General features: G+C 43.5%; 1 protein-coding gene across 2 annotated transcripts in view; it reads right to left on the bottom strand.

Annotated features, from left to right (window-relative positions):
• LOC106580171 (glutamate receptor ionotropic, delta-2) overlaps positions 1-27,041 on the bottom strand; it is a 609,807-nt gene that overhangs the window by 139,715 nt on the left and 443,051 nt on the right. For both annotated transcript variants that reach the window (XM_045704300.2, XM_014160933.3), the window contains exon 9: positions 5,129-5,230. In XM_045704300.2, the coding sequence (XP_045560256.1) occupies positions 5,129-5,230 (102 nt within the window). The remainder of the gene's footprint in view (positions 1-5,128; positions 5,231-27,041) is intronic.

The raw sequence follows: 27,041 nt of genomic DNA, 5'->3' as shown, positions 1-27,041 counted from the left end.
TATCCCAGCGGGAAGCAGAGTGTGTGTGAGTGTGTGTGTGCACGTGCGTGCGTGTGTGTGTGAGAGATTTAATGTGTGTCTCAGTCCATGAGTTTACGCACTATGCACTTTTGAAATCAAAGGCATGGCTGTGTGTGTGTGTACATGTGCATGCATGTGTGCATACATGCTTGTGTGTCTACAATATATATATACTGTTTGGACAGTATTGTTGTGTGGGTACCAGGGTTGGGATGAATTCCATTTGAATTCCAGTCAATTTAGAAATTGCACTGAAATTCCAATTCACTCAAATTTACATTTTAGTAATTTAGCCTGTTGGGGATAGGGGGCAGTATTTGCATGGCCGGATAAAAAACGTACCCGTTTTTAATCTGGTTACTACTCCTGCCCAGTAACTAGAATATGCATTTAATTGTTTGATTTGGATAGAAAACACCCTAAAGTTTCTAAAACTGTTTGAATGGTGTCTGTGAGTATAACAGAACTCATTTGGCAGGCCAAAACCTGAGAAGATTCCAAACAGGAAGCGCTCTCTCTGACTATTTCTTGGCCTTCTTGATCATCTCTAACCAAAACAGGGGATCTCTGGCATAACGTGACATTTTCTAACGCTCCCATAGGCTCTCAGAAGGCGCCAGAACGATGAATGGTGACTTTGCAGGCCATGGCTGAAAAACAGTAGCGCATTTGGATAGTGGTCGATCTGAGAAAAATGAGACTGAGGCGCGTGCACGAGCCGACACCATGTTTTTATTTTTTCGTCTTTGACCGAAAACAGGGTTACGAGAAAAATTGCATAAAAATTGATTTTAAACAGCGTTTTACATGCTTCGAAGTACGGTAATGGAATATTTTGAAATGTTTTGTCACGAAACGCATCGGGCGCGTCACCCTTCTTTACCCTTCGGATAGTGTCTTGAACGCACTAACAAAACGCCGCTATTTGGATATAACTATGGATTATTTGGAACCAAACCAACAAGTCCTGGGAGTGCATTCTGACGAAGAACAGCAAAGGTAATCCAATTTTTCTAATAGTAATTCTGAGTTTGGTGAGTACCACACTTGGTGGGTGTCAAAATAGCTAGCCTGTGATGGCCGGGCTATCTACTCAGAATATTGCAAAATGTGCTTTCACCGAAAAGCTATTTTAAAATCGGACATAGCGATTGCATAAAGGAGTTCTGTATCTATAATTCTTAAAATAATTGTTATGTTTTTTGTGAACGTTTATCGTGAGTAATTTAGTAAATTCACCGGAAGTGTTCGGTGGGAATGCTAGTCACATGCTAGTCACATGCTAATGTAAAAAGCTGATTTTTGATATAAATATGAACTTGATTGAACAAAACATGCATGTATTGTATAACATAATGTCCTAGGAGTGTCATCTGATGAAGATCATCAAAGGTTAGTGCTGCATTTAGCTGTGGTTTTGTTTTTTGTGACATTATATGCTAGCTTGAAAAATGGGTGTCTGATTATTTCTGGCTGGGTACTCTGCTGACATAATCTAATGTTTTGCTTTCGTTGTAAAGCCTTTTTGAAATCGGACAGTGTGGTTAGATTAACGAGAGTCTTGTCTTTAAAATGGTGTAAAATAGTCATATGTTTGAAAAATTGAAGTAATAGCATTTCTAAGGTATTTGAATATCGCGCCACGGGATTCCACTGGCTGTTGAGTAGGTGGGACGCAAGTGTCCCACCTAGCCCATAGAGGTTAACAGACGGTCTTATCCAGAGTGACACAGTTAGTGCACTCATTTTAAGATAGCTAGGTGGGACAACCACATATCACAGTCATAGTAAGTACATTTTTTCTCAATAAAGTAGCTATCAGAAAAGTCAGAGCTAGTAAGGGGGTGTGGAAGTGTTAGTTTACAAAATGTTTTTTTGGAGAGTGGGTGGGTGAGGTGCTGTGGGATTATTATATCTTTGAAGAGGTAGGGTTTCAGATACTTTTTCAGAAGCTGGTTCCACCAACGGTGTGCCAGGACACCGAGGAACATTTGGAATTGGGTTCACTTTCTGAATTGATTGGAATTTAAATGGAATGACCCCAACTCTGGTGGGTACATGTGTGTACACAGTCAAAGTGCATGATGTGTGTGGGTCTGGACTGGTGGGAAGGTCTTTGTACACTAAGTGCACATGACACAAAACTGCGTCCCAAATGGCATCACATTCCCTATTTAGTGCACTACTTTTGACTAGACCACAGCGCACTCCATAGCGAATAGGGTGACATTTGGGACACAGGCATAAGGCTACAGTTCTTCACTTTGACACTGGTTGTCCAGCTTGGGGCCTATCAGATCTTGCATCTCTATAGAATCTCTACAGCCACAACAGTCTCACTGCCATCAGACTGCCATCAGCCACACAGTGCACATATTAATGGCACCAGCAAAGTCCCCCGTTCAGACCCGAGGGGCTCAGCAAAGTCATCTAGAGAGCCCACATCCCCTGACCCTGGCCTGTACTCACTGCACTGCGGCTTCTGATCTGCCTGATGGGGGCCATGGGGGCGTGGAACACTCTCTCTCTGCACTACAGCTCCTGAGTAAGACCTGGGGACTCCATTGCCCATTAGCCACCAGGAGAGAGGGAGGCATCCGCTCTGCCTGCAGGTTTTATTGACTGAAGTCCGTCTCCCCTAACATATGCCTTGTTTGCAACCCAGCCCTCGTCAACAATTCCGCTGGCGCCCCCCCCCCACTCCCCATACCCCTTTCTATAGACATACACCCTCATATCTTAAGTAACATGTGAGCTGGAAATGGCAATTTTCCACTCAAATAGATCATTGCTAAAAAGGCCTCTATGCGAAGGCAGTAAATCAATGGGTGACTGGTGTGGCCCTGTGCTTTAAATAACACTTTACAGGTTGTTACTGCTGTTATTATTCCACAGTCCCTGAGCAGAGAGAGCAGAGCTGGAGATTATGTCAGGCCAGGGAGGGATACAGCTTGCCTGGGTTGATGGGCCGTTAGGTGCCACTCGCTCTGTGCCATTCACAATACACTGCTAATCCCTGTGGTTCACTACCATGGAGAACAGTTTAAATCCACATAGTATGGATTTTAGGAGAGCACAAGACCTCATCGAGTAGTGGAGGCTCCCTTTCAGGTTACCCCACTCTCCCCCTTACACGTAAACAGTCAATACAGTCCTCATCAAATCAATTGGTCACCAACAGGATTTATTGGGAGTGTTGCTAATGGGATCTAATTGGCACTTAATTAGCCAATGAGCAGATCGATTGAACATGATAAGTTGATTGGTTGAAATTAAAACATATTTTCAGATGGCAGTGGCGGGCTGGGGGGGGGGGCATTGGGGGGGCCCCAGTCCCGTGTGGCTCAGTTGGTAGAGCATGGTGTTTGCAACGCCACGGTTGTGGGTTCGATTTCCACGGGGGACCAGTACGGGGAAAAAAATAAATAAAAATGAAATGTATGCATTCACTACTGTAAGTCGCTCTGGATAAGAGCGTCTGCTAAATGACTAAAACGTAAATGTAATAATCCCACCAGTCATTTGGTATAAACCGACCGGTCATCTGTCAACATACTGACATTGAACATCAATGGATAAGGTCAACATAAACATTTTAACCAGATTTCAACCACAAATTAAGGACAGGATTCGAGGGTTGGTTTATTACAAAAATAGTTTTTGACAACTCAACTAAATATCAACCAAATATAGACTTTGTTACTTTAGGTTTTTGTCTGGATGGCTCTCAGGGCATCACAAAGCACAGAAAACAGAGGACATAAGAAAGCCTTAAGGCATGACCACAATGCTCAGTCTGCTTCATAGAGCTCGGTCTACAGATCAGAAAGCCCTAACATACTGTAGCCACACACCCTTCAAAAAGGTAGCCTTTCATACACTACCTCTCATATATACAGCGGTAGTCCGTCCACACTACTCTAGACATTTCACACTAATTCTCACTGGCGGCACTTCATAAAGGATGTCAGTCATAGAGGTCTATGGAATGAGAGGAACCAAGAGAGAGAGAGAGGGAGTGTGTCTGTGTGTGAGAGAGAGAGAGAGAGACACACACACACACACACACACACACGCACACGCACACACAGCCAGAGAAGGATTGAGACCGAGGAAAAAGGAGAGGGACCAAGAAAGAGGGAGTAGAACAAATACTCCAGTGGTCTCCACCACCATCTGTGGCTTGTCAGTGTGAGTACTGCAGCCTTTCCCCTTGTGCCTCTGGGAAAGCACACACGCGCACACACACACATGCCACCCCATTCCACCCTTTTCCTCCACACCGTTTCTGAGAAAATAGATAATGTTCAGAAACGTACTCCATGTTCTCTTTGAAAGGGATGAAAATCTGGAAGGAAAAAAAAAAGACAGAGAGCCACAAAGTCGTAGCATCATCTCTTTCTTCTCCCCAGACTTCAAAGCTGGATTATGAAGAATTTAAAGTTCTGAATCTTTAAAGCACTCAAGAGACTCAAATCAGTGCTGGAGGCGAGATAGCGAAACTCAAATCTCAATATAATGAAGCTCCATGGTGTCAATTCATCCTCCTGAAATCGCTTTTAATGAAGTGCCCGTTCACTTACGGCCTGTGAACAGACACCCTGACTTAAATCTGGGAGTGTTGAGCAGGATTACAAGTGATATCTTTATGATGCCAGGTCTATCAAACAGCACTATACAGGCTCATGGCGTATACAGACTTGGTGACATTTCCCATAGAGATAGAGGAGTCATCTTTGTATCGGTGCCATTGTTGCGTATGTGACAGCATGGGCAGTGCCACAATTTCAATTTTTTTCTTCATGATTAGCTGATTCCTCCTGATGACCTGACTCCACCAGGGTCACCAGGAGGGATTAGCCAATGAAGTTGGAAGTCCCACCCAGTTAACTACATAAAAATAGTGGATGCCCTCAATGGCACTGTCCGTGCTAATACGGAATTTTGGCCATTCTCTATGCATTTTTCCTAGGTACAGATCTAGGATCAGCTTCCCCTCCCCAATCCTAACCTTAATTCTGATTGGGGAAAATGCTAGACTGACCTACGATCAGTGTCTAGGGGCAACCTCACCCAACTCCGATACAGACAACAGTACAGTACTCACCAGCACAGTGACCACGCGCAGAACCACACCTCTCATGTTGTTCTCCAACTTCCTGTCAGTTAGTGTTCCATTGAGGCCATGCACTGGGTCCCAGGTGGCTAGCTGGAAGACAAGCAGGAAGTACAGTTTATAAGTGACATGTGATGTGTAAAATGTTAAAATGATCATACCCTTTTTTTCAATTTTCACCTGAAATGACATACACAAATGTAACTGCCTGTAGCTCAGGACCTGAAGCAAGGATATGCATATTCTTGATACCATTTGAAAGGAAACACTTTGAAGTTTGTGGAAATGTGAAATTAATGTAGGAGAATATAACACATTAGATTTGGTAAAAGATAATACAAACAAAAAAACATGCTTAAAAATAAAATAAAATAAAAATCAGCAAACACAACTATGCTACATTTTATCCCTGGGACCCTCAGGATGACATATCAGAGCAAGATTACTGGCTAAGTACATTATTTACCTTCAGAGGTGAATGTATCAAACCAGTTGCCGTAATAAACGTTTTTTGTTGTTGTGCACTCTCCTCAATCAATAGCATGGTCTTTTTTCACTGTAATAGCTACTGTTAATTGGATACTACAGTTAGATGAACAAGATTTTAGCTTTCTGTCTATGGAACCAGAAAGTTGGTTGTTGTATACAACATCATTAGCACACGTTAGCAGCAACCCTCCCGGTTTAGGGACACCCATCACGTAGAAGTTTTCCAGATTTGTATGAAATATGACCTATAATTAATTACAATATGAGTGAAATACTTTTCCTTCCAATGTATTTTAATTAAGGATGTTAAAAAGCAGCTTATCTGTGTTGGATTGGGGTATTTAGTATTTTTATTAGGACCATTAACATTTGTGGGTGTACCCCAACAACAGAATGGTGTAGGCGTATACCGGTCATTAAAAATATTAATGTGTGTAGACTGCTGAGTGGCTAAATCAGCCAATGAGGCAGGATGACATCATTCTCAATGAGGAAATTGCAAGCATTTTTCAGACTGTCTGTTGGAGTTTTTTTTTCACCTTTATTTAACCAGGTAAGCTAGTTGAGAAGTTCTCATTTATAACTGCGACCTGGCCAAGATAAAGCAAAGCAGTGCGACACAAACAACAACACAGAGTTACACATGGAATAAACAAGCGTACAGTCGATAACACAATAGAAAAAAAGAAAGTCTCTATACAGTATGTGCAAATGGCGTGAGGAGGTAGGCAATAAATAGGCCATAGTAGCGAAGTAATCACAATTTAGCAGATTAACACTGGAGTGATAAATGAGCAGATGATGATGTGCAAGTCGAGATACTGGTGTGCAAAATAGCAGAAAAGTAAATAAAAACAATATGGGGATGAGGTAGGTAGATTGGGTGGGCTATTTACAGATGGATTATGGACAGCTGCAGCGATCAGTTAGCTGCTCAGATAGCTGATGTTTAAAGTTAGTGAGGGAAATATAAGTCTCCAGCTTCAGAGATTTTTGCAATTCGTTCCAGTCACTGGCAGCAGAGAACTGGAAGGAAAGGCGGCCAAAGGAGGTGTTGGCGTTGGGGATGACCAGTGAGATATACCTGCTGGAGCGCGTGCTACAGGTGAGTGTTGTTATTGTGACCAGTGAGCTGAGATAAGGTGGAGCTTTACCTAGCTAAGAATTATAGATGACCTGGAGCCAGTGGGTCTGGCAACGAATATGTAGCGAGGGCCAGCCGACTAGAGCATACAGGTCGCAGTGGTGGGTAGTATAAGGGGCTTTGGTAACAAAACAGATGGCACTGTGATAGACTGCATTCAGTTTGCTGAGTAGAGTATTGGAAGCTATTTTGTAGATGACATCGCCGAAGTCAAGGATCGGTAGGATAGTCAGTTTTACTAGGGTAAGTTTGGTGGCAGGAGTGAAGGAGGCTTTGTTGTGAAATAGAAAGCCGATTTCTAGATTTGATTTTGGATTGGAGATGTTTAATATGAGTCTGGAAGGAGAGTTTACAGTCTAGCCAGACACCTAGGTATTTGTAGTTGTCCACATATTCTAGGTCAGAACCGTCCAGGATAGTGATGCTAGTCGGGTGGGCGGGTGCGTGCAGCGAACGGTTGAAAAGCATGCATTTGGTTTTACTAGCGTTTAAGAGCAGTTGGAGGTCACGGAAGGAGTGTTGTATGGCATTGAAGCTTGTTTGGAGGTTAGTTAACACAGTGTACAAAGAAGGGCCAGATGTATACAGGATGGTGTCGCCTGCGTAGAGATGGATCAGAGAATCACCTGCAGCAAGAGCGACATCATTGATATATACAGAGAAAAGAGTCGGCCCAAGAATTGAACCCTGTGGTAACCCCATAGAGACTGCCAGAGGTCCGGACAACAGGCTCTCCGATTTGACACACTGAACTCTGCCTGCGAAGTAGTTGGTGAACCAGGCGAGGCAGTCATTTGAGAAACCAAGGCTATTGAGTCTGCCAATAAGAATACGGTGATTGACAGAGTCGAAAGCCTTGGCCAGGTCGATGAAGACGGCTGCACAGTAGTGTTTTTTATCGATGGCGGCTATGATATCGTTTCGTACCTAGAGTGTGGCTAAGGTGCACCAGTGACCAGCTCGGAAACCGGATTGCATAGTGGAGAAGGTACGGTGGGATTCTAAATGGTCAGTGATCTGTTTATTAACTTGGCTTTCGAAGACTTTAGAGAGGCAGGGCAGGATGGATATAGGTCTATAACAGTTTGGGTCTAGAGTTTCACCCCATTTGAAGATGGGGATGACCGCGACAGCTTTCCAATCTTTAGCGTTCTCGGACGATATGAGAGGTTGAACAGACTTGTAATAGGGGTTGCAACAATGGTGGCGGATAGTTTTAGAAAGAGAGGGTCCAGATTGTCTAGCCCTCTTTCAGAACATCTGCTATCTGGATTTGGGTGAAGAAGAAGCTGGCGAGGCTCAGGCAAGTAGCTGCGGGGGGGGGGGGGAGCTTTTGGCCGTGGTTGGGGTTTTTAAGTTTTTGTTTCTCCTCAAATTCATGCTTTGGCCATAAATACGGGTATAAGACGAGTCAAAAACATTATTTGAGTATGAGAACGGAATATGAAGTTTTAAAAGTGAGACCGTTACTTTAACATAATGGTCCTCTGTGGCTCTGTTGTTTCCATACAGGATTTACGCCAGTGTTTTAACCAAAAGGCTCAGACTTTTCTGTTTCCATTACCACAGATGAGACGGCGTTGGACCTGCTTTAAACTGATGCCAGACCTAGGCCACTGGCGACTTAAGGCGGGGTTTGGGGGCTGGCGTGTGACGTAGTAGGAAGACACCCGATGTTGTGGGGGTAGCTTAATTTAGGTTTCTTACAATCCAAGAAACAGATTTGTAATAAACTTAAGAAAATTAAAAGCAAGTACATAGATGCCAACATGCACAATGGCAGGAGTGGGAGTGTTCGAAAGCAGATTAAATGGCAAGGAAACCTTGACTCTATATTGGGACATAGGCCAGTGGTACGAAACGGTGAGACACTGCAGTCTGGGACTGATGTGCAATTCCTGGAAGAGATGCAAAACTCTGGTAAGTGGTTTAATAATATTTTTATTACAAACAAGCTGGCAAGCCTGCTTTGTATTCAACAGATGTGTCCATCTGATGTTTGTTTGGTAGCTAGCTAGCTTAGCATTAGCAGTAACTGGTTTGGAAAAAATAGCTAGCTAGCTAACTCTTATCCAGCGCTACTTAAAGTAGTAAGTGCATACATTTTTGTACCAACCTTGCCAGCTCACCAGCCCATCCAGGCATTTCCCTCTCCAGTTCGCTACCAACCAAAAACTTTCGGTAAGGTTTGCACCTGTACTTTGTAGATTGCCAATGTTTTTTGTTTTATTTTGTGGACACGTGGAGCCACCACCAGCCTCCATGAGTGGTTCATAGCATCCACAGCAAAAAAAGAAAGGGCTGCAAAGATGGCAGCATGGGCTAAATAGAAAGAGGAGAGGTGCATTTTCAACCAGGGTTAGCCTTAGCGTCCTGGGATGACTGGTGGACACTATTATCACATCACGTCCACACCCCTGATTCCCTTCTCCTGTACCAGGACTTGCACCCAGAGAAGGCAGCGTGGGCTGTTGCCGTTTTTAAGGAATATAATCTCAATCGTAATTTTTCAAGCAAGCATGCTAACTATGTGTATGTGACCAATAAAATTTGATTTGATTTGAGTTCCTACATTTGAACATAAATATATTTTATCAAACAAAACTATGCTACATTTGATCCCTGGGACCCTCAGGATGACAAATCAGAGCAAGATTACTGAATGTAAATATATTATTTACCTTCAGAGGTGAATTTATCAAACCAGTTGCCGTGATAAAAGTGTTTTGTTGTTGTGCACTCTCCTCAATCAATAGCATGGTATTTTTTCACTGTAAGCAATCTGTCCTCTCAGGAAAAGGCAAAGAAGGCCTCAAAACTTGCCACAAACTTAAAAGCCCAACAAAATACGTTTACTAAACTGTGCTCTACTCAAGACTCCGTAACCAAGGCAAGCTATGCAGTGGCACATAAAATCACAAAGCATAGCAAGCCTTTTGCTGAAGGGGAGTTTGTGAAAGAGTGTATGGTGGAGACTGCTGCTATACTTTGTCCTGAGAGTAAAAGCCAATTCGAGAAAATTAGCTTATCACGCAGAACCATCACCATGCATGTGGAAGTGATACTGTAGGTGAGGAACTAATCTCAGAGTTGAAGAAAAAAGCTGATGGCTTCAATCTTTTTTCTATGGCACTGGATGAGAGTACTGACATCATAGACAACACTCAACTTTACATTTTTGTTCGAGGAATAAATGAGAACTTTGAAATACAGTTGAAGTCGGAAGTTTACATACACCAGGTTGGAGTTATTAAAACTCGTTTTTCAACCACTCCACAAATTTCTTGTTAACAAATTATAGTTTTGGCAAGTCGGTTAGGACATCTACTTTGTGCATGACACAAGTAAATTTTCCGACAATTGTTTACCGACAGATTATTTCACAGTATCACAATTCCAGTGGGTCAGAAGTTTACATACACTAAGTTGACTGTGCCTTTAAACAGCTTCGAAAATTCCAGAAAATGATGTCATGGCTTTAGAAGCTTCTGATAGGCTAATTGACATCATTTGAGTCAATTGGAGGTGTACCTGTGGATGTATTTCAAGGCCTACCTTCAAACTCAGTGCCTCTTTGCTTGACATCATGGCAAAATCAAAAGAAATCATCCAAGACCTCAGAAAAAAATTGGCAAAATGGCTTAAGGACAACAAAGTCAAGGTATTGGAGTGTCCATCACAAAGCCCTGACCTCAATTCTATAGAACATTCATATATGACTTATAAATGACTCAAAGAATGGTGAATATTATTCCAGACTCTGACATGGCTCAGAGGGATACTGCGAGATTTCAATATTTAGGTTGTTTTTCTACTTGCCCAGTGTCAGACGAACTTATGGAAACCATTTTCATGTCTCTGTGTGCAGTTTGGAGATGTTTGGCGTTAGCATATCGCTAGCTTAGAAAACCAGTCAGTATCTGGTGTGACCAGCATTTGCCTCATGCAGCGCGTAACATTTCCTTCGGATAGAGTTGATTAAGCTGTTGATTGTGGCCTGTGGAGTATTGTCTCACTCCTCTTCAATGGTTGTAAGAAGTTGCTGGATATTGGCGGGAACTGGAACACGCTGTCGTACACCTCGATCCAGAGCACCCAAACATGCTCAAAGGGTAACATGTCTGGTGAGTATGCAGGCCATGGAAGAACAGGGACATTTTCAGATTCCAGAATTTGTGTACAGATCCTTGCAACATGGAGCCGTGCATTATCATGCTCAAACATGAGGTGATGGTAGCGGGTCAATGGAACAACAATGGGCCTCAGGATCTCATCACGATAGCTCTGTGCATTCAAATTGCCATCGATAAAATGCAATTGTGTTTGTTGTCCGTAGATTAGGCCTGCCTATACCATAACCCCACCGCCACCATGGGGAACTCTGTTCACAACGTTGACATCAGCAAAACGCCCACACAACGCCATCCACGCTTTCTGCCACCTACCCAGTACAGTTGAAACCGGCATTCATCCGTGAAGAGCACACCTCTCCAGTGTGCCAATGGCCATTGAAGGTGAGCATTTGCCCACTGTTCTCGGTTACGATGCCGAACTGCAGTCAGGTCAAGACCTTGTTGAGGACAACGAGCACACAGAGGAGGCCCCCTGAGACTGTTTCTGACAGTTTGTGCAGAAATTCTTCGGTTGTGCAAATCCACTGTTTTATCAGCTATCCGGGTAGCAAGTCTCAGACCATCCTGCTGGGAAAGAAGCCAGAGCCCGATGTGGATGTCCTGGACTGGTGTGGTTATATGTGGCTTGCAGTTGTGAGGCTGGTAAGACATACTGCCAAATTCTGTTAACAATGTTGGAGGTGGCTTATGGTAGAGAAATGAATATTCAATTCTCTGGCAACATCTCTGGTGGACATTGCTGCAGTCAGCATGCCAATTGCCCGCTCGCTCAAAATGTGAGACATCTGTGGCAGTGTGTTATGTGACAAAACTCACATTTTAGAGTTGCTTTTTATTGTCCCCAGAACAAGGTGCACCTGTGTAATGACCATGCTGTTTAATCAGCTTCTTGATATGCCACACCTGTCAGGTGGATGTATTATCTTGGCAAAGGACATATGCTCACTAACAGTGATGTAAACAAATTTGTGCACAAAGTATGAGAGAAATAAGCTTTTTTGTGTTTGGAAAAAACATGGGACAAACACTTTACATGTTGCGTTTATATTTTTGTTCAGTATAAAACTGCATGTGTCACATATATGAGCATATAAGTAATATATAGGGCAGAAATATATATCACATATAGTGCATTCGGTAAGTATTCAGACACCTTTTTGTTACGTTACAGCCTTATTCTAAAAATTATTAAATAAAACATTTTCCTCATCAGTCTACACACAATACCCCATAATGACAAAGCGATGATTTGTAAAGGCACACACCTGTCTATTTAAGGTCCCACAGTTGACAGTGCATATCAGAGCAAAAACCAAGGCATGGGGTTGAAAGAATTGTCTGTAGAGCCCTGAGACAGGATTTTGTCGAGGCACAGATCTGGGGAAGGGTACCAACACATTTCGGCATCATTGAAAGTCCCTGAGAACACAGTGGCCTCCAAGTTTGGAACCACCAAGACTCTTCCTAGAGCTGGCCGCCCAGCCAAACTGATCAATTGGGGGAGAAGGGCCTTGGTCAGGGAGGTGGCCAAGAACCCGATTGTCACTCTGACATAGCTCCAGAGTTCCTCTGTGTAGATGGGAGAACCTTCCAGAAGGACAACCACCTCTGCAGCACTCCACCAATTAGGCCTTTATGGAAAAGTGGCCAGACGGAAGCCACTCCACAGTAAAAGGCACATGACAGACTGTTTTGAGTTTGCCAAAAGGCACCTAAAGGACTCTCAGACCATGAGAAACAAGATTCTCTGGTCTGATGAAACCAAGATTTAACTATTTGGCCTAAATGCCAAGCATCACATCTGGAGGAAACCTGGCACCATTTCTTTGGTAAGGCATGGTGGTAGCAGCATCATGCTGTGGGGATGATTTCAGCAGCAGGGACTGGGAGACTTGTCAGGATTGATGGAAAGATAAACGGAGCAAAGTAGAGTCAGATCTCAGACTGGGGTGAATGTTCACTTTCCAACAGGACAACGATCCTAACCACACAGCTCTGAATGTCCTTGAGTGGCCCAGCCAGAGCCTGGACTTGACCCCGATCTAACATCTCTGGAGAGACCTGAAAATAGCGGTGCAGCAATGATCCCCATCCAACCTGACAGTGTTTGAGAGGATGTGGAGAGAAGAATGGGAGAAACTCCCCAAATAACAGGTGTGCCAAGCTTGTAGCGTCATACCCAAGAAGACTCTTGGCTGCCAAAATGTGCTTTAACAAAATACTGAGTAAATGGTCTGAATACTTATGTAAATGTGTTTTTTAATTTATTTATTTTTAAAAACCTGTTTTTGCTTTGTCATTATGTGGTATTGTGTGTAGATTGATGAGGAAAAAATATTTAATAAATTTTAGGATAATGCTGTAACGTAACAAAATGTGGAAAAATCACTGTATATGAAAACGGCCAATTCTTGTATATTTCAATAAATACAGCACCTTCAGAAAGTGATCACACCCCTTTACTTTTTCACATTTTGTTGTGTTACAGCCTGAATTTATGGATTCAATTGAGTTTTTTTGTCGCTAGTCTAAACAGAAACCCCATAATGTCAAAGTGGAATCATGTTTTTAGAAATTTTTACAAATTAATAAAACATTTAAATGTCTTGAGTCAATAAGTATTCAACTCCTTTGTTATGGGAAGTCTAAATATGTTCAGGAGTAAAAATGTTGCTTAACAAGTCACATAATAAGTTGCATGGACAAACTCTGTGTGCAATAATAGCGTTTAAGATTATTTTTGTATGGCTACCTCATCTCTGTACCCCAAACATACAATTATCAGTAAGGTACCTCAGTCGAGCAGTGAATTTCAAACAAAGATTCAACCACAAAGACCAGGGAGGTTTTCCAATGCGTCGCAAAGAAGGGCACCTGTTAGTAGATGGGTAAAAATAATCCCTTTGAGCAAGTTATCAAATACACTTTGAATGGTGTATCAATACATGCAGTCATTACAAAGATACACTCGTCCTTCCTAACTCAGTTGCTGAAGAGGATGTAAACCGCTCAAGGATTTCAACATGAGGCCAATGGTGACATTAAAACAGTTACAGAGTTTAATGGTTGTGATAGGAGACAACTGAGGATGGATCAACAACATTGTAGTTACTCCACAAAACTATCATAACTGACAGAGTGAAAAGAAGGAAGCCTGCACAGAATAATCAAATCAAAGTTTATTTGTCATGTGCACCGAATACAACAGGTGTCTTACAGTGAAATGCTTAATTACAGGCTCTAACCAATAGTGCAAAAAAGGTATTAGGTGAACAATAGGTAAGTAAAGAAATAAAACAACAGTAAAAAGACAGGCTATATACAGTAGCGAGGCTATAAAAGTAGCGAGGCTACATACAGACACTGGTTAGTTAGGCTGATTGAGGTAGTATGTACATGTAGATATGGTTAAAGAGACTATGCATATATGATGAACAGAGAGTAGCAGTGGCATAAAAGAGGGGTTGGCGGGTGGTGGGACACAATGCAGATATCGCGGTTAGCCAATGTGCGGGAGCACTGGTTGGTCAGGCCCAATTGAGGTAGTATGTACATGAATGTATAGTTAAAGTGACTTTGCATTTTTGATAAACAGAGAGTAGCAGCAGCTTAAAAGAGGGGTTGTGGGGGGGCACACAATGCAAATAGTCCGGGTAGCCATTTGATTACCCGTTCAGGCCTTTTTGTCCTAGACTTGGCACTCCGGTACCGCTTGCCATGCGGTAGTAGAGAGAACAGTCTATGACTGGTGTGGCTAGGATCTTTGAACATTTTTAGGGCCTTCCTCTGACACCGCCTGATGTCGAGGTCCTGGATGGCAGGCAGCTTAGCCCCAGTGATGTACTGGGGCTAAGCAATTGCTGTACTGAGGCCGAGCAATTGCTGTACCAGGCAGTGATGCAACCAGTCAGGATGCTCTCGATGTTGCAGCTGTAGAAACTTTTGAGGATATGAGGACCCATGCCAAATCTTTTTAGTTTCCTGAGGGGGAATAGGCTTTGTTGTGCTCTCTTCACGACTGTCTTGGTGTGTTTGGACCATTCTATTTTGTTGTTGATGTGGACACCAAGGAACTTGAAGCTCTAAACCTGCTCCACTACAGCCCCATCGATGAGAATGGGGAGGTGCTCGGTCCTCCTTTTCCTGTAGTCCACAATCATCTCATTAGTCTTGGTTACGTTGAGGGATAGGCTGTTATTCTGGCACCACCCGGCCAGGTCTCTGACCTCCTCCCTATAGGCTGTCTCGTCGTTGTTGGTGATCAGGCCTCCCACTGTTGTGTCGTCTGAAAACTTAATGATGGTGTTGGAGTTGTGCCTGGCCATGCAGTCGTGGGTGAACAGAGAGTACAGGAGGGGACTGAGCACGCACCCCTGGGGAGCTCCAGTGTTGAGGATCAGTGTGGCAGATATGTTGCTACCTACCCTCACTACCTGGGGGCAGCCCGTCAGGAAGTCCAGGATCCAGTTGCAGAGGGAGGTGTTTAGTCCCAGGATCCTTAGCCCTTAGCCTGTTATGGCTAGGGGGCAGTATTTTCACGGCTGGATAAAAAACGTACCCGATTTAATCTGGTTACTACTCCTGCCCAGTAACTAGAATATGCATATAATTATTGGCTTTGGATAGAAAACACTCCAAAGTTTCTAAAACTGTTTCAATGGTGTCTATGAGTATAACAGAACTCAAATGGCAGGTCAAAACCTGAGAGATTCCTTTACAGGAAGTGGCCTGTCTGACCATTTCTTGAACTTCTTTGCCATCTCTATCTTTTACAAAGGATCTCTGCTCTAACGTGACACTTCCTACGTCTTCCATGGGCGCTCAGAGCCCGGGAAAAACCTGAATGTCGTCATCCCAGCCCCAGGCTGAAACACATTATCGCCTTTCTCAAGTGGCCGATCAAGGGACTGTGGGCTTAGGCGCGTGCCCTGGCCGCCCCCGTCTTTGTGATTTTTCCTCTGTTTGCCGAAAAGGAGATTCCCGGTCGGAATATTATCGCTTTTTTACGAGATAAATTGCATAAAAATTGATTTTAAACAGCGGTTGACATGCTTCGAAGTACGGTAATGGAATATTTAGATTTTTTTTGTCACGAATTGCGCCATGCGCACGACCCTGATTTACCATTTCGGATAGTTTCTGGGACGCACGAACAAAACGCCGCTATTCGGATATAACGATGGATTATTTGGGACCAAACCAACATTTGTTATTGAAGTAGCAGTCCTGGGAGTGCATTCTGACGAAGACAATAAAGGTAATAACATTTTTTTTATAGTAAATCTGATTTTGGTGAAGGCTAAACTTGCCGGGTGTCTAAATAGCTAGCCCGTGATGGCTGGGCTATGTACTTAGAATATTGCAAAATGTGCTTTCACCAAAAAGCTATTTTAAAATCGGACATATCGAGTGCATAGAGGAGTTCTGTATCTATAATTCTTAAAATAATTGTTATGCTTTTTGTGAACGTTTATCGTGAGTAATTTAGTAAATTGTTAGTAAATTCCCCGGAAGTTTGCGGGGGGTATGCTAGTTCTGAACGTCACATGCTAATGTAAAAAGCTGTTTTTTGATATAAATATGAACTTGATTGAACAAAACATGCATGTATTGTATAACATAATGTCCTAGGTGTGTCATCTGATGAAGATCATCAAAGGTTAGTGCTGCATTTAGCTGTCTTCTGGGTTTTTGTGACATTATATGCTAGCTTGAAAAATGGGTGTCTGATTATTTCTGGCTGGGTACTCTGCTGACATAATCTAATGTTTTGCTTTCGCTGTAAAGCCTTTTTGAAATCGGACAGTGTGGTTAGATAAAGGAGAGTCTTGTCTTTAAAATGCTGTGAAATATTCATATGTTTGAAAAATTGAAGTTTTTGTATTTTTGAGGAATTTGTAATTCGCGCCACGCCTATCATTGGATATTGGAGCAGGTGTTCCGCTAGCGGAACGTCTAGATGTAAGAGGTTAGCTTAGTGATGAGCTTTGAGGGTACTATGGTGTTTAACGCTGAGCTGTCGTCAATGAATAGCATCTTCACATAAGTGTTCCATCTGTCCAGGTGTGAAAGGGCAGTGTGGAGTGCAATAGAGATTGCACCATCTGTGGATCTGTTTGGGCGGTATAGAAATTGGAGTCGGTCTAGGGTTTCTGGGATAATGGTGTTGATGTGAGCCATTACCAACCTTTCAGAGCACTTCATGGCTTTGGACGTGAGTGCTACGGGTCTGTAGTCATTTAGGCAGGTTGCCTTTGTGTTCTTAGGCACAGGGACTATGGTGGTCTGCTTGAAACATGTTGGTATTACAGACTCAATCAGGGACATGTTGAAAATGTCAGTGAAGACACCTGCCAGTTGGTCAGCACATGCCAGGAGCACAAGTCCTGGTAATCCATCTGGCCCCGCAGCCTTGTGTATGTTGACCTGTTTAAAGGTCTTACTCACGTCGGCTATGTAGAGTGTGATCACACAGTCATCAGGAACAGCTGATGCTCTCATGCATTCCTCAGTGTTGCTTGCCTCGAAGCGAGCATAGAAGCGATTTTGCTCGTCTGGTAGGCTCGTGTCACTGGGCAGCTCGTGGCTGTGCTTCCCTTTGTAGTCTGTAATAGTTTGCAAGCCCTGCCACATAAGACGAGCGTCGGAGCCGGTGAAGTGATTCAATCTTAGCCCTGTATTGACGCTTTGCCTGTTTGATGGTTTGTCGCAAGGCATAGCAGGAGTTCTTGTAAGCTTCCGGGTTAGAGTCCCGCACCTTGAAAGCGGCAGCTCTACCCTTTAGCTCAGTGCGAATGTTGCCTGTAATCCATAGCTTCTGGTTGGGGTATGTACGTACAGTCACTGTGGGGACGACGTCCTCGAAGCACTTATTGATAAAGCCAGTGACTGATGTGGTGTACTCCTCAATGCCATCAGAAGAATCCCGGAACATGTTCCAGTCTGTGATAGCAAAACAGTCATGTAGTTTAGCATCTGCTTCATCTGACCACTTTTTTACAGACCGAGTCACTGGTGCTTCCTGCTTTAATTTTAGCTTGTAAGCAGGAATCAGGGGGATAGAGTTGTGGTCGGATTTACCAAATGGAGGGCGAGGGAGAGCTTTGTACGTGTCTCTGTGTGGAGTACAGGTGGTCTAGAATTTGTTTCCCTCTGGTTGCACACTTAACATGTTGATAGAAATTTGGTAGAACTGATTTAAGTTTCCCTGCATTAAAGTCTCCGGCCACTAGGAGCGCCACCTCTGGGTAAGTGGTTTCCTGTTTGCTTATTTCCTTATACAGCTGACTGAGTGCGGTCTTAGTGCCAGCATCTGTCTGTGGTGGTAAATAAACAGCCACAAAAAGTATAGCTGAAAACTGTCTAGGTAAGTAGTGTGGCCTGCAATTTATCACAATATACTCTACTCAGGCAAGCAAAATCTAGAGACTTCCTTAGATTTTGTGCACCAGCTGTTGTTTACAAATATGCACAGACTGCTGCCCCCCCCCCCCCCCATCTTACCGGAGTGGGCTGTTCTATCTTGCTGGTGCAGCGTATATATCCCGCTAGCTGAATATCCATGTCGTCATTCAGCCACGATTCCGTGAAACATAGGATATAACAGTTTTTGATGTCCCGTTGGTAGGATATTCGTGATTGTACCTTGTCTAATTTATTGTCCAATGATTGCACATTGGCGAGTAGTATTGACAGTAACGGCAGCTTTCCCACTCGCCTTCTCCGGGTCCTGACGAGGCATCCGGCTCTTTGTCCTCTGTACCTGCGTCGCTTCCTCTTGCAAATAACGGGGATGTCGGCCCTGTCGGCCCTGTCGGGTGTTTGGAGAATGTCCTGTGTGTCCTCCTTGTTGTAGAAAAAATCTTAGTCTAATCCGAGGTGAGTGATCGCTGTCCTGATATCCAGAAACTCTTTTTTGCCGGTTGCAGAAACATTATGTACAAAATAAGTTACAAATAACGCAAAAAACACAGAATATAACAATTGGTTGGGCACCCGTAAAACTGCTGCCATTTCTTCCGGCGCCATTTTCAGAAAAATAGCCACTAAGGTAATACTGCAAGAAATGTGGAAAAGCAATTAACTTCATGTCCTGAATACAAAGTGTTGTGTTTGGGGCAAATCCAACACAACACATTACTGAGTACCACTCTTCATATTTCCAAGCATAGTGGTGGCTGCATCATGTTATGGGTATGCTTGTGTTGGGTTCTGAGAATATGAAATATACTTATTCATGTCACTGAGGGAGAGAGGGTAATGTATAACGTTTACATTGTGTCAGGATATGTTATTGTTAGCCATCAGGGATCCTATGGGAGGTATCCTCTAGGAGAAGAAGAGACACAGTCTGGTACCAGTCACCATGACAATCGTGAGTTGGGGAGGAGTGAACACTTTGGAGCAGAGGTCAGGTCAGGTGAAGTGAGGAAGAACAGATATCACTAAGGTTCTGTCTAGCAACAGAGATGCATTGGCTGTTCCGATGTGAAGGAGGAGACTCAGCATAGGAGAAAGGGTTAAATATCAGCGCTTGTGTGAATATGTCTTGGTCTGTTCAGCTGTTAGACCCTTTGGGGTTAATAAACTTGGTTTATGTTTTCATAGAGTCCGTCGAGTTCTTACTCTGATATATAGAACCTAACACTTGTAATCATTAAGAACTGGGGAGTATTTGGGATTAAAAAAAAACAGAATGGAGCTAAGCACAGGCAAAATCCTAGAGGGAAACCTGGATCAGTCTGCTTTCCACCAGACAGTGGGAGATAAATTCAACTTTCAGCAGGACAATAACTAAAACACAAGGCAAAGTATACACTGGAGTTTCTTACCAAGAAGACAGTGAATGTTCCTGAGTGGCCGAGTGAAAGTTTTAACATAAATTTGCTTGAAAAATATGGCAGGACTTGAAAATGGTTCTCTAGCAATGATCAACAACCAATTTGTCAGAGCTTGAAGAATTTTGAATAGAATAATGGTGAAATATTGAACACTCCAGGTGTGCAAAGCTCTTAGATACTTACCCAGAAAGACTCACAGCTCTAATTGCTGACAAGGTGATTCTAACATGTGAATACTTATGTAAATGAGATATTTCTGTATTTAATGTTCAATACATTTTCAGAAATGTCTAAAAACATGTTTTCACTTCGTCATTATGGGGTATTGTGTGTAGATGGGTGAAATATATTCCTGGGTGGGGTGGTATTAATATTATTCGAATGATTTACTATTATCAGTATTATTGTTGTTATCATAACTACGAAGTCACGGCACCACGGAAGAATGTTTATAGAGCTGTTGTCTTCCGAATAAACTCTTAAAGACCTGGTACTCTTTTATATCAATAGCAGTCAATTATTAATCGTCACCTTATTCAGTCTCATCTGAACATCGTAAAATTCTTGGTTATCTTCACGAATGGACAGCAGTTCTCACGTCATCGGGAACACAATGTTAATTTTGTTAGGTTGTAGTCGTTCAACCATTTGCAACCAGAGCTCACGCTGAGGTTGGCTTAGTTCTGTAGTTGATATTAGCCCTTTTAAACATATGGACAGCAGTTCTCACGTCATCGGGAAAACAAGAGGTTGACTTTCGTCAATGGGTTTTTGTAGTGGGGGAGAGAAGGGCGTGTTTCATAGTTCACAACCAATGCCTGTTCACTTGGGCGGGGCCACTGAGTGAGCATAGTTCACTTATGAAAACAATTCTCTCATTTAGAAGCTAAAATTACATTCAATCTTTTCACAAATAGTTTCATATTTAAACATTTAAAATCGCACAACTATTCCATGTGAATCTGATAACTAGAATGTGTAGACTTCCCAAGATACACTTTATGTCGGCCTATCATCAGTAATAATGTGTCAGATGACAACTGATCTGACATCATATATTCTTTAAGTACCAATGGATATTTTCAACTGGTTGGATTACCGAAATATGGTTACGTTCCCAACCTTTTGATGTCACCAGACTCTCTCTATGTTAACAAAGGGCTTTCCAAGAGTCCAATCTCGTGAGCAGAGAGAGAAAAGGGGGAAAGGTATTTATGGGGGTCATAAACCTCACCAACAGGGCAACGTCATGACAACGCTCTGCACATTGCAATGGAAGCACAGTGTGATTTCACTGAGGTATGTATAAATTATGAAATTCTCATTACTAGTTGATATAAGTTTTTTGGGGATACCCATCCGATTGTGTGATTTTCTTTTTCAAAGGAAAACATGCAGGAAATTAGGTGATGGTGGTGCCTAGTTCTCCTGCAAAACTTTCCCATGCCGTAAGTCTTAAACAGTATAAAAACGTTTAATTTGCATCCTTTTTTCACTGTAGCCAGACTGACCTGAATATATTTTAATCTTGAATGCATGTCATTCACTCACTAAGGTCTGAAGAAGAGAGGTTGAAAGATCGAAAAAGGCTGCAAAAACAAAACACACTACAGGTAGGAGGTGTCACATGATGAGTGGTATAGTCTCAAACCCTCTCCCCTCTCACATGATGAGTGGTATAGTCTCAAACCCTCTCCCCTCTCACATGATGAGTGGTATAGTCTCAAACCCTCTCCCCTCTCACATGATGAGTGGTATAGTCTCAAACCCTCTCCCCTCTCACATGATGAGTGGTATAGTCTCAAACCCTCTCCCCTCTCACATGATGAGTGGTATAGTCTCAAACCCTCTCCCCTCTCACATGATGAGTGGTATAGTCTCAAACCCTCTCCCCTCTCACATGATGAGTGGTATAGTCTCAAACCCTCTCCCCTCTCACATGATGAGTGGTATAGTCTCAAACCCTCTCCCCTCTCACATGATGAGTGGTATAGTCTCAAACCCTCTCCCCTCTCACATGATGAGTGGTATAGTCTCAAACCCTCTCCCCTCTCACATGATGAGTGGTATAGTCTTAAACCAATGTTTAAAGACTCAAACCACCCCCCCTCTCCAATATATTTCAGGATGATGTAGAAGACGCCCCCCCCCCCCCCCCCCCCCCCCCTAGAAGTCACAGCATGTCACATCAGCATCCAGCTCTGCAGGATCAGGTACTGTATAGACAATTAGATAAAGTAAGGTGCATTCTTGTACACACATCCCTAGAGGTTCCCTTACATTACTTAATGACCACAATCTGTTTTCTTTCTAGACGATACTGAAAACAAAATACACGGGCGAACTGGGAGCTGTGAACTGGGTATGTAGTCTAATGTGTGTAATGCTGAAGGCTTGATGCATGGCAAGATATAATAGTTGTGATGACTTGTTGAGTAGTTATAGATATCACTGAAAACCTCTTTAGTAATAGTGGCTTTTGTTTGCATGGTGGTATTGTGAAAGTGGGGTGTAATTTGTCTTGATCACCCAATGAGGCACTACTCTTCATATTTATTCTTCCTTTTTCTTCAAGGAAGCAGATGTTCTTCTAAGAGACACCTTAGAGGCAGCAAGGTGGTGCGAACGCCAAACATTTAAAGGCACCGTTTCCCTCCCTAGTGTAATTGGGATGGACAGGGAAGACCGCATTACAACCCTTAAAGAACAATGGTTGTATGATGGCCTGGATGAAGAGGAACATATTATCCTCAAGGAACCATACATGTTCTCGTTCCAGTTACAGAGAGATTATGAGATGTTCTATGTGGAGGCAGTTGACAACAAGAACATGACTGTCTTTGCCTCTTTTGATGAGCAGGAGTGAAGCCATTTTTGAGGAGTGGTCAAACCTTGTTTTTCTCTGCTGTGTTGATTGTTTCAATTGTTAATTGTGTTATGTTGTTTAGTAAAGATGACGTAAAAGTCTCCCGAGTCTCTGATCTGTTTACTGGAGCTGGTATAACTTAATGTACAAAGCACATTCAGCTTGTCAGTATGTCTATATGGTATAGTCTGTCTCCATTCTCATGAGGAAAGTAAATGGCATTAGTCAGGATAGGTAGTAACTGTATATGTATGCTCAATGAAATAATATAATTACATAGTTATAACATTGATCAACACAATTGTAACAGTACATGACATAACACCTCTGTTCACTGCAACAATATCAGCAGCTTGTCTCAAATATAGCATGAAGCAAAAAGCGTTACAACACACGTGCTGGTACCACTTTATATAATATTCCTTACTATCTTCAAAAATGAAATACGTTTGAATTCAATGTGTGCCTTACACAAACGTGTGTGTTTGTATTCAGTGTGTGACTGTCAAACCTCTAGATGGACAAAAAAAACAGGTGGGCGGGGTCAAACATGGGCGGAGTCAAACATTTGACTCTGCCCACAATGAGCCCCGCCCTGAACTGCACACTGCAGTCAGGGGTACTTGATTGTGGCTTGGTGTATTGATTGACTTGGTGTATTGATAGACCATCCAAAGTGTAATTAATAACTTCACCATGCTCAAAGGGATATTCAATGTCATTTTTTTTTATTTTACCCATCTACCAATAGGTGCCCTTCTTTGCGAGGCATTGGAAAACCTCCCTGGTCTTTGGTTGAATTGGTGTTTGAAATTCACTGCTCGATTGAGGCACCTTACACATAAATGCATGTGTGTGGTACTGTACAGAGATGAAGTAGTCATTAAAAAATCATCATAAACCCTATTATTGCACACAGACTCCATACAACAGTCCATGCAACTAATTATGTGACTTGTTAAGCGACATTTTTACTCCTGAACTTATCGGACACACTTAGTAAAGATGACGTAGAAGTCACCCAAATCTCTGATCTCTTTACTGGAGCTGGTATAACTTAACTTGCCATAACAAAGAGATTGAATACATTTCAGCTTTTCATTTTTAATTCACTTGTAACAATTCGAAAAACATGATTACACTTTGACATTACGACGTTTTATGTGTAGGCCAGTGAATGACAACTCAATTTAATCATTTTTAAATTCAGGCTGTGACACAACAAAATGTGGAAAAAGTCAAGCTGTGTGAAAACTTTCTGAAGACACTGTAACACATGTTATGTTGCTACTAGTCCTCTTCAGTCTCTCCAGTCGGTTCATCCTCGCCCTCTCAGACCCAGCAGTCTCCACCATTTTATTACATCATGCTGCAAATGCATTCCACTTGTGTCCGATGAGTTTTTCCCCGACATAATATTCCCATGAAGTAAAATACGTATACTGAAAGTGTGTGTGCCTGTGTGTGTGACTGTTAATGTGTGTGTGCATGGGTCCGTGTACAGTATGTGTGTGAAAGTCTATGTTTAGTGTGTGTGAATTTAACAAGGCTTATTTATGGAACTTTGAACTTTGCTTTGAACCTTTTCATGAGTCTTGTTCCCTTCTTGTCTTCTATTATTCATATTCTGCCTGGAGGTTGTGCTGTAGTGCTATATCATACATAGCCAAGTCTCTTGCTATATACAACAACAGGTAGTTCATTTTCCCTCAAAATAAATCCCTGCTAACTGTTTGGATTTTTGGCCCCTTCAATAGATTTCTCAAAATATTGATTGCCATGCTATAAGAGAAGCTATAAAGAACAAACATTACCTTTCAAAATGTAAATCAGTCCAGCACTGCACTCTCCTCTACAATATCTTAACACAGCTCTATCAATCTATCTATTATGAGAAGCTGCTGGCTATCGGTTTTGGCGTCTGACAAATCAATCCAGAGAAGATCATTCACTCAAATTCATTAAAAAAGACCAGCAAGCCTTTAAATGCTCCCGCATTGATTTCAAATAATCTGCTCTTTTTGGAGGAGCTAGCTCGGGAAAATAGACATACAACTAACGGGCGCTGAGATCATTCATTCGTTCATCCAAACCTGCAATTAAAGCTGTCCATAGCCCCATTGTATTAATAAAACCCTGGCACATCTGACAAAAGCCAACACAGAAATATCACGCCCTGCAAGTGAGGACCTTTAACCCCTTACATTCATGGAAATTGGCCTATATACAGTTGAAGTCGGAAGTTTACATACAGCAGGTTGGAGTCATTAAAACTTGTTTTTCAACCACTCCACAAATTTCTTGCTAACAAACTATAGTTTTGGAAAGTCGGTTAGGACATCTAATTTGTGCATGACACAAGTAATTTTTCCAAAAATTGTTTACAGACAGATTATTTCACTTATAATTCACCCGCCCTGACCTGAGAGAGAGGGTTTGTTTCTCTATGTAGTTAGGTCAGGGTGTGGGGTTGTCATAGTCCGTGTATGTAGGTGGCAGGGAAGTCAGGCGCAGGAGAAAACAGAGTGGTTTAAAAATGGAATATTTATTTCCAAAACCTACGTAGAAAAAGAATCCGGGTAAAACAATAACCCGTCGCACACCGATACAGAAACAACACGTACATAACAAACAAACAATCACAGACAGAGAAATGAGGGGAAGCAGAGGGTTAAATACACAACATATAATTACTGGGATATGAAACAGGTGTGTAAGGAGACCAGACAAAACCAATGGAAAATGAAAAACTGATCAATGGTGGCAAGAAGGTAGGTGACGTCGATCGCCGAACACCACCCGAACAAGGAGGGGCATCAACTTCAGTAGAAGTCGTGACAGTACCCCCCCCTGACGCACGGCTCCAGCAGTGCGTCGACACCGGCCTCGGGGACGACCCGGAGGACGAGGCGCAGGGCGATCCGGATGGGGACGATGGAACTCGCTCAGCATGGAAGGATCTAACACGTCCTCCACCGGAACCCAGCATCTCTCCTCCGGACCGTACCCCTCCCAGTCCACGAGGTACTGAAGACCCCTCGCCCGACGTCTCGAATCCAGGATGGATCGAACGGAGTACGCCGGGGCCCCCTCAATGTCCAGAGGGGGCGGAGGAACCTCCCGCACCTCGGCCTCCTGGAGCGGGCCAGCCACCACCGGCCTGAGGAGAGACACATGGAACGAGGGGTTAATGCGGTAATTGGGGGGAAGCTTTAACCTATAACATACCTCGTTCAATCTCCTCAGGACTTTAAACGGCCCCACAAACCGCGGACTCAGCTTCCGGCAGGGCAGGCGGAGGGGCAGGTTTCGGGTCAAGAGCCAGACCCTGTCCCCCGGTGCAAACACAGGGGCCTCACTGCGGCGACGGTCTGCACCAGCTTTTTGACGTCGTACGGCGCGCTGAAGGCGGACGTGAGCTGCGTCCCAGGTCTCCTCCGCGCGCCGGAACCAGTGGTCCACCGCAGGAGCCTCAGTCTGGCTCTGATGCCAAGGGGCCAGAACCGGCTGATAACCTAACACACACTGAAACGGAGTGAGGTTAGTGGAGGAGTGGTGGAGCGAGTTCTGAGCCATCTCTGCCCAGGGCACAAACTCCGCCCACTCCCCCGGCCGATCCTGGCAATAAGACCTCAGAAACCTACCCACATCCTGATTAACTCTCTCCACCTGCATGTTACTTTCGCGGTGAAAACCCGAGGTAAGGCTAACCGAGACCCCCAGACGTTCTATGAACGCCTTCCAAACCCTTGACGTGAACTGGGGCCCTCGATCAGACACTATATCCTCAGGCACCCAGTAGTGCCGAAAGACGTGTGTAAACAGAGCCTCTGCCGTCTGTAGGGCCGTAGGGAGACCGGGCAAAGGGAGGAGACGACAGGACTTAGAAAAGCGATCCACACGACCAGGATCGTGGTGTTACCTTGTGATGGTGGAAGATCGGTTATAAAATCCACCGACAAGTGCGACCACGGCCGCTGTGGAATGGGTAAGGGTTGTAACTTATCCCTGGGTAGGTGTCTAGGAGCCTTGCACTGGGCGCACACTGAGCAGGAGGAAACATAAACCCTCACGTCCTTAGCTAAGGTGGGCCACCAGTATTTCCCACTAAGACAGCACATTGTCCGACCAATCCCAGGATGACCAGAGGAGGGTGACGTGTGAGCCCAGTAGATCAATCGGTCGCGGACAGCGGACGGAACGTACAGACGCCCAGCTGGACACTGAGGGGGAACGGGCTCTGCACGTGACGCCCGCTCAATGTCCGCGTCCAGCTCCCAGACTACTGGTGCCACCAAACAAGAGGCTGGGATGATGGGAGTGGGATCCATGGACCGCTCCTCTGTGTCATACAGCCGGGACAGTGCGTCTGCCTTGACGTTCTGGGAACCTGGTCTATAAGAGAGGGTAAACACAAAATGGGTGAAAAACA

The sequence above is a fragment of the Salmo salar genome, chromosome 20, assembly GCF_965601325.2.
Source record: "Salmo salar chromosome 20, fSalSal1, whole genome shotgun sequence".
In the NCBI taxonomy this organism is placed as follows: Eukaryota; Metazoa; Chordata; class Actinopteri; order Salmoniformes; family Salmonidae; genus Salmo; species Salmo salar.
Note: the sequence above shows the minus strand (reverse complement) of the source record. Positions and strands in the feature narration are given on the sequence as shown.